The sequence below is a fragment of the Daktulosphaira vitifoliae genome, unplaced genomic scaffold, assembly GCF_025091365.1.
Source record: "Daktulosphaira vitifoliae isolate Bord-2020 unplaced genomic scaffold, ASM2509136v1 Scaffold_3, whole genome shotgun sequence".
Lineage (NCBI taxonomy): Eukaryota > Metazoa > Arthropoda > Insecta > Hemiptera > Phylloxeridae > Daktulosphaira > Daktulosphaira vitifoliae.
In genome coordinates, this window is record NW_026099574.1 from 23618 (window position 1) to 32680 (window position 9063).

At 38.7% G+C, this 9063-nt stretch overlaps 1 protein-coding gene across 1 annotated transcript in view; it reads left to right on the forward strand.

The window, feature by feature from the left end:
- LOC126900643 (uncharacterized) overlaps positions 1 to 120 on the forward strand; it is a 1348-nt gene extending 1228 nt beyond the window's left edge. The window contains exon 2 of the mRNA XM_050676500.1: positions 105 to 120. Coding sequence (XP_050532457.1) covers positions 105 to 120 — 16 coding nt within the window. The remainder of the gene's footprint in view (positions 1 to 104) is intronic.
- The last annotated feature ends 8943 nt before the right edge of the window (positions 121 to 9063 follow it).

Sequence of the window (9063 nt, forward strand, 5' to 3'; positions counted from 1 at the left end):
TACATACACGCCAAACCGTATATTGGATTACGCATTAACTATTACATACACGCCAAACCGTATATTGGATTACGCTATAAAGTTATTGACATGTTTATATCTAGGATGGAGGAAGAATAAAGCAGAAAATATCTAATAGTAAAAATAGCAGCACCCACTCTTCACTTCCAGTCATTACTGTAAACTTTTAATAACTTACAAAATACTGGTCTAAAAGTTGTTATCGATCAGATCAGTCACTTTCTTAATTAAATCATTATGTATTAAATAAGCAATTTAATTACGCATGTTTCCATTTGAAAAATTCAAGTTGACAACTTTATAAGATATAAGAGATGAAAATTAAAAATATTTTATAATTGAAAAATTGAGAAAAACATCAAACTAAATAAAAGAAATCAATAAAAAAATTATTTTTATTTTTTGATAAATTAAGTGGTTATGATAAACAAATCACACTGTATAACAAGTTTATTGAATTGTTACAAAAATAAATATAAAATTATTACCTTTGTGAGGTCATTACTTTATTGTATGGCCCTTCATACAGCGCGAATAACACCCTAAAACAAATTTTAAATTAAAGTAAAAATAATATAAATTTAGTTGTTTAAAATGTTTTGTTTAGTTAAAATGTTTGAAATTAAAATGTCTAATATTAAGTAATCTATATTTTATATTTAACTAAAAAAAAGAAAAAAAAATAGAATAAATAAACATATTATGGTAAAATTGAAGATAATAATGTAATAATATTCTTTATATTATCATAATCTTTCCTTTTAGATGTATAAAAAATTACTCACTCCAAATAAGAATTAAGTATGATATATACATTTTAATTTTTCTAAATTCATTTATTTTATTTCAATATTCTAATGAAGGACTAAGGACAATAATATTTCACATTTCTCTGTTTAATTAATCTAGAAGTTACCATGGCCCAGTTCTTTTTGAAAACCAAATTTATTTAAATAAACTCATTCTAAACCATTTATTGAAGCTCCTGGATTAACATACATAGTTAAAAATTTTACAATTCACAGTCCCAATTTTAGGGAGCTTAATACACGGAGAGCATAAAATCATAGACAAGCCTTAACTGAGCTATATTTTAAACGTAATCCTAAAAAAAATGTATAACTATATTTTTTGTGTAGTGAATTTTGAGTATCGTACGATTGTAGTATTAATATGTAGTCATTTTTTCTATTGTATAATGTTGCAGAATTTCACAAAAATAAAATTAACTTACTAAGAGGGCTTCACTACTTTGATGGTGCCACCACATCGACCACGTCTTCCTTCACCATTACCACTACTATCCTTCATTCCATAAAAAAAAGCTTCTTTTATGTTGAACATCTGTAATACAAACATAATATTACAATAAAATAAAGCTACAATAAAAAAGACATTTTATTTGTTAGTGGTAAATCGCAATAATTCAATAAAATGGAATATTAAAAAAATATATACAATATGTACATTAGATCAGTTTGTATTGAGACTGTAAGGGCTTAAGGTTCCCACAAATTAACTGCATTTTAAGGGGAAATGAAGAGATTACAAAGCATTATCTTTAGCAAGCTCTTCTCCTTGTTTACTGTCCAGAATTATGAAAGTATATAAAAATGGTCCTATAGCCCTATTTGTAACTAACAAAATCCGAAAAAAATATTTTCAAAAAACTTATTATTTCAAGAGAAATTGAGTGGCTAGTGTTAAAAAGATCACTACATTTAAAACTATTTATTTTTATATTTATTATTTATCTGAATNTAAAAAAGACATTTTATTTGTTAGTGGTAAATCGCAATAATTCAATAAAATGGAATATTAAAAAAATATATACAATATGTACATTAGATCAGTTTGTATTGAGACTGTAAGGGCTTAAGGTTCCCACAAATTAACTGCATTTTAAGGGGAAATGAAGAGATTACAAAGCATTATCTTTAGCAAGCTCTTCTCCTTGTTTACTGTCCAGAATTATGAAAGTATATAAAAATGGTCCTATAGCCCTATTTGTAACTAACAAAATCCGAAAAAAATATTTTCAAAAAACTTATTATTTCAAGAGAAATTGAGTGGCTAGTGTTAAAAAGATCACTACATTTAAAACTATTTATTTTTATATTTATTATTTATCTGAATATTCATTCAGATTTTTATTTTTACAGTTATAATGTACGAACATTTTCCTAATATTTTTTTGTTTTATTAATGTTTATTTGTTAGAGTTATGGATATTGAGAAAAATGGCGAAGACAAAATGGATAGATGAGAAAAGAAATGAGCAAGTGTGAGAAGATAGACTGCTAATGAAGATGATTGAATCAAGAAAACTAAAGTTAATCGGATCCGGCACAATGACTTAATAATCAACATCTTCGAAGGAAAAATAACTGGAAAGAAACCAAGAAGACACACAAGGAAACAATATTTTGAAAATATCCTGTAATTCATAAACTGTGCGCCTTTTGTTGCACTGAAGAATTTGGCGTCAAACAGAAAGGAGTAGCTCCAACGATAAGGCATTGCCTTTAATAGATGATGAATGTGACAATACAATTAAATATCTACATATTAAACTGTTTCATGTATGGATATCTATAAATAATAATTATATATGAGTATCCAGAAATATATTTATTTCCATAAAATATCCTGCAAAATTGTCAGTGTTTTTTTATAATATTTTAGAAATATACTTTAAGTATATCGTGAATACATTGTGACAATATTTCAAAATATACTGGTTATATTATAGAAGTATTTCATTGCTATGTGGATGAATATGTGTTTAAATTACTTTATACTATTTGGTCGTAAAATGAAATATGCCCNGATGAATATGTGTTTAAATTACTTTATACTATTTGGTCGTAAAATGAAATATGCCCATATTCCTAGAATATTTATTTTTGATATTAAAATATTTCTAGAATATAACCAGAATATTTTGAAATATTCTCACAATGTTCTCAGAATATACTTTGGCAGCGACTATTACATTCTCACAATATTTTAAAGGTATATTTCTAAAATATTATTAAAAAAATGCAAAAAATAAGCCAGCTTCGCAGAATCCGAACCTCGTACTTACAGTACTTCAGACTCGTGTGTTACCAATTGCTCTATAGGTTGTTACGACTGTAAGAAGATAAAAAAGGCTATTTAAGGTAGTTCAAGTGGTTATTTGTCTGTTAAGTCATTTTTCCATTTAAAAAAATTCAATGTAAATACAACTTTATATTCAATTTAGATTAGATTCATATAATATTTTTGAAAATCGGCGATCTCATCACCATAATCGCTCCTTGTAAGTTAGAAATTGACCTAAATTGTTGATAATATAAAAATATATTCTAATTATAATAAAAAAACTTTTTAGGATTTTAAGTTTCACAGGATAATAATAAGATATCATTGCGGATATGTTGGTCGACGTTGTCGCTTTCACAACAGGAGGAAGACTCCCGCACTAGGGATGAGTAATTCACGAATGAATCGATTCCCCGGATGATTCGATTGAAGTGATTTAGTGTGGTAGAAGAATCAGTTAATGGGTAACACTGAAATTTAGCTTATCTCGCAATAAAAGCACACCTAAATATACCATGATCTACGTTATCATTGTTATAGCAAACAATTCTGATTTTCAAAATACCATTAGTTCGAACCAAAAAATGGATAAGCAAGAAAACATCAAACCACTTTTCTGACTAGGAATATTTTTAACGGAATTTAAAAAACAATGCATAATAAAAAAATGTTATATCTGGCCCCCCCAAATTACCAACAAGCAACTGTTACTATTTACTATCAAAAAAAATAATGATCATAAAAATCGTTGTATAACTATTTGATCTTTTAGTGTCTAAACATTATCATGATAAAACATTTTTTAACGTGACAAAAGTATCTAGTTATTTTTTTGTCTATTTGTATATATACAGGGTGTTCAGTAAGTCAGGAAACGGGTTTCTATTGTTCTCATTGTTTGTAACAATGAGAACAATAGAAACCCGTTTCCTGACTTACTGAACACCCTGTATATATATATATATATTTGTTTTGAGCCGAATGCGGACTGCGATGGCGTTTGTCAGTAAAATTATCATGATAAGGTATTGTGATTTGTTTATGCGCGTGCGAGATAGTCAGCTGTGTACTACTTCACACCGGTTAATGGACGGCATTTGTGCCTCCTTTGGCGCTCCTTTCCTATCTTGAACGTCATTTGCACTGCTCACCGCATACATCGTCGCCTTATGATTTAACTTGTCTTAGTAATTTCCGGCACTGGGTATTAAGTTTTTTTTTGAACCCTACTCCAAAGGCTAGCCGTGTTGTCGCCAACGGACCGCCGGGTCAAACGTCGGACGGGTTGTCGGGGTATAGCCATCCCGTTTCGCTGCGCTACAGTGTCGGCGTGATCGGGCTCTACGGGGCTACGAAACGTCGGCACGAGCGCAGTTTCCCTAGCTCGGGGAATCGGGCGCGTCCTCAGGTTGCGGATAGAGGAACGGCCTGCAGATATTCAGGTTAGCCGTGAAATAAGCAGTCCATTAATTTGGACTGACGAATAAGCGGTCGCGGACAGCGAGCCCCTCGTTCGCTCGTTAACCCTGCAGATATGTAGGGTAGCCGTGATATAAGTCACTCCTAGAGTGAACGAATAAGCGGTAGCGATCGAGGGTAATTTCATAACGGGCGGGTGGGCCCGATAGCCTGGTAAGGCAACCACCTAGGTGAAGGCAACACCGAAAACAAATCCCCTGGCGGCAGGTAAAACGCAGGGAAGGACACCCGTAAAAACCAATCATGGAAGGAAACCAGTGTAAAAAAACCGTTACGGTTCCAGAAGGTTCGGATCCTTCAGGACCGGCTGGGAAGAGTGCTGTTGCAGGCTCGACCCGGTCGTTATCTAGCGACTGCATCGAAACCGTGGGACTGGTGAGGCAGGGTCCAGGGGGCGTTCGCGCCCAAGTAATTGTCGGAGGGTGTGCCAAGCAGGCACCCTCCAGTGACCTTCGGGTCACTGAGGTAACTGCTGGGGGTTTTACTATCACCGAGGAGATAGTGGACGATTGGGAAGGCGTGCGTGATCGCTTCCGCGACGATATGCCGCTAACCCAATCGGAGTTTACTCGATGGGTTGACTGGCTCCATTGCATGGAGAATGTGGAGTTGTCAACGGATTGTTTTCCGTGTGGCCAGTTCCGGACGGCCGAGGCGTTCCGGAGTTCAGTGTCCACTGTATTAGGGGTGATGCAGAGGGACCTGGACGAAGGGCGTCAGTTTGCTCCGGAAAGAGTCAATGAGTATGACCCTCTAGAGGGCATCGATGATCCCAGCCAGAGGGCTGAACTCATTGACAAGTGCATCTCCAGCCGCCGAGGGGAAGCCGCAGCGGAACGCCTCATTGGCGTGGCTCGGCTCGTCTCTTCGGAGCTACTATCCCGCTGCAATGACAGCCGGGTGCTGAGAAGCATGGGACGTGGGCTTCGACAAGCCGTGGACTATATGGTCTACACGGAACGCCTTGATAAGGAGGCGCACGAGAAATCGTCGTCTCCTGAGGCTGCTGTGCTGGAAGACGAAGACGAGGCGATGAGGACGAGTGACCGACCAGGTGGTGGAAGGGTGGAGCCGTCCCTCGGAGAAGGCACATCGGCCCACCACCGTACAGATTCACCGGTGCTAAGCCCATTGCCGGAGAACTCTCCCCCATTGCGTTATCCAGGTAAAAGGAGGGCGCCTCTGGGGGAAGAGTACGAAAGTGACGACGAGGCCACGTTCGACGTCGGCCTCAACCATGTGGTTGCCCTTGCAAGAACGGCAGAAGTTGAGGGGAGTTTGATGAGTGAGGTCCCAGGTACCCAACTAGAGTATCTCATTCAGCAGATATCCCTCTCATGCCAGGTCCTCACCGAGCTGAGGAGCTCTGTGCAGCCTTGCCGGAAGAGATGGCATGACCCGGCGGATGAGGCGACTGCCACGTCGGCCATGGTCGAAAGGGTTGGCGAGCAAGTGTCGGTGCTCCGAGGAGTTATCGACAAACGCCGAGGAATGGGCGTGCACAAAGAAGTGCAAACGGCCACGAAGCGGCTGGAGGAGATCCTGGATGAGGAGAAGTGCAGGAGAGCGTCTCTGCGGTCCAGGATCCCTCAGGTAGCCTCATCGGAGATGTGGGATAATCCACGGGCGCCGGAAGGAGCGATTCCGAAAAAGGTTAGGGAAAAGGCTACACAAACCGACCACGCGGTTAGCGTTGACAAACCGGACATGGAGCCCGTTGGCGTGCCAGCCACACCGTGTGTGAGTGTGCCACTCTTCGTCCCGCCAGCCACCGCTGAGGTGGTCAAACGGGTCAGAAAAAGGCATAGGAAGAAGAGGACGAAGAGTCGCAAGGAAGAAGGTAAACCTGTTGCGACAGACTCAGCGTCTCTGCCGCGTCCTCCGCTCCAGACCGCGACAGCACCTGTGGCTCTGCCGCCGGTTGCTTGGTCTGAGGTGGTTAGGCGGCGGAAGACGCCTGACACGGTGGCGGACCCCCATCCGAACCCTGGGCCTCCTGCTATTACGCGGCCCGTAATTAAGGCAAGGGCCCCGAAAACGGAGGCCATTATTATTGGTCCTCTAAAAGAAGGCCAACAATGTTCGGCCATCATAAAAAGGGTCATGGCGAATATTGACCTTCAGGCGCTGGGCGTCGTGGTCTCCGGTACCCGCAGGACCAAGTCGGGAGCAGTGCTCCTGGAGGTTCGGGGTACAGGGGCCCAGGCTGACCTGCTGGCAGCCAAGGTCAGAGATACCCTGGACGGCATGGACGTCCGCGTGCATCGCCCAACGATGTCCGTGGCGTTCATGCTGTTAGACGTGGAGGAGTGGATAGTGGAAGAGGACGTCGTAGGGGCGTTGACCACTATCCTCTCCAAAGATGTAGTGACGACACCCGTCGGGTCGGTGTCAGTCCGACTACAAGGGAGCGGCAAGGGCCGCTTCGCGTGGTGCGAGGTTCCTATTAGGGCCTCGCAACCGCTGGTCGGACTGACACGACTCAGGGTGGGTTGGAGCACGTGCCGGATCCGGGTCCCAAAAGACAAAGGTCCGCGCTGCTACAGGTGCCTCGAAAGGGGTCACGTGCAAACGGCCTGTAGCGGTCCGGATCGGACTGGCGCGTGCTTCACGTGCAAAGGGGAGGGCCACCGGTCAAGGGACTGTCCCAAGAAGGTGGGAGGGCCGGAGAAGACATCATAAGGTATCTCCTGTCCTTCTCACTCTATTTAGTGTGATATGTGTTTGTGAATTATTATTTTAAGCCAACCCTCGCGAAGTCCTGCCCCCACCCCCACGTGGTGCAGCCCGGGCAACGGATCCCGACTTTTGGGATCCGGCTAACGGGGGAAGCCACACCACGTTGTGAATCAGCTCTTGATTAACTTCGGGCTGATTCACAACGTGGTGATGTGAATTTTAGACGGCGTGGGCCGCCCTGAAGCAATACCTCGCGGTAGTTCCAGGGCGGTCCACATCATGCCGGATGTGAAACAAAAAAAAAAAAAAAAAGGGGTATAGCCATAGTCGGAACTGGTCGCACTATTTCCCGTCTGTAGCGTAAGTTTTATTGTTGTTGTGTGCGCTGCAACATTTTAATTTTATATATATATTTTGTCGCGAGTGGCTGCTATTAGTTATACAATGTGATTTTTTTTATTGACGTCGTCAACGTCGAAGCCATCATTGAAGATTTCAATTAATTAAGATAGAATTATTATTATTATTGGTTCATATTTTTCTCTCTGTAGGGTGTTCCCTTTTCAAGTTTTTTTTGTAATTTCAGGTGTCCCAAAGCTCTCCGTAGGTCAGTCTATTTTTTTAGTCACGATGTTTAATTCCGTGCGCTTATTAATTATTAAATTATTATTCAGGGTAATTGGGGAGAGAAAATTACAAGTTAACTAAATTAATTTTGTCTCTTGTGTTTTGCTACACACTTGATTTTTTTATTTCTTATTTCGGTATAGCACGATGTGTTTCCGGCTACCGTAAGTAATTTTTTTTGATGTGTTTATTTGCTAATCAGGTTCGTGAGTTTTGTTCGACTATTATGCAAACACGTGTCAATTTTTTTTTTGTAGGTTTTTTATTTAATTATGATGTTACTCTGATTAATAACCTTTAATAATTTATTAAATTTTAGAGACTTAATTTTTTTGTGTCGCAGCACATTTGTTTTAGTGTAATTTTCTCTCAAATATAGTTAATTTATTCAATATTAAATTCTAGTTTTTCTCGGTGAACACGAACCAATATATAATTTTAATATTTTCTTGATTAATGCTACTTCGTGTCAAGATGACACAGCTGACTTCTTGCGACGCGTTGTTGTGATTTATTTTTTTTCTATTTATTATTAATTTTTTTGTACTTGCGTTTTGACGCCAGTCAATTTTTTCTATGCTTATTGCATTTAATTTCAGTCATTAATGATCTCAATTTTTTTTTATAATTTTTTGGTGTTGTGAATTTTATTTGAAACACGTAATTATTTTCACTCTTGAATTTTTCTGTGCTTTCTAAGCGTAATTTCTCTTTTTCAATTAATTATTATTTATTTTTTTTCTAATTTTTCATACACTGTGTGATTTTGGCTCATACATTTTCATAAATTTTATCGTTACCAAGAATATCGTGGTCATGGTGAAGCCATAGCCTTCATGTTATTTTTGTCTCTCTTGGATTTTCTTCTACTTCGTGCTTTAAGCATATTCACTTGTGATATTTTTGTTGTGATTGTGGTGAAAACCTGAAGCTATTTTTGCCACCTTTGTGTGTGCTGAAGACTGCGATTTATTGTGGACCTTTGCGCCCAATTAAGTGTGTTCTACACACCGCGATAAACTTTTATAGTTATCGGCTTATTATTTTTTTTGTTGTCACAGTGCGTTGTGATATAAAATTACCATAATATATTATATGATCTACAATATTTTTATTATAATTGCTGTGAAAAAATAATAGTAATAATAAATTTGTATATATATATATATA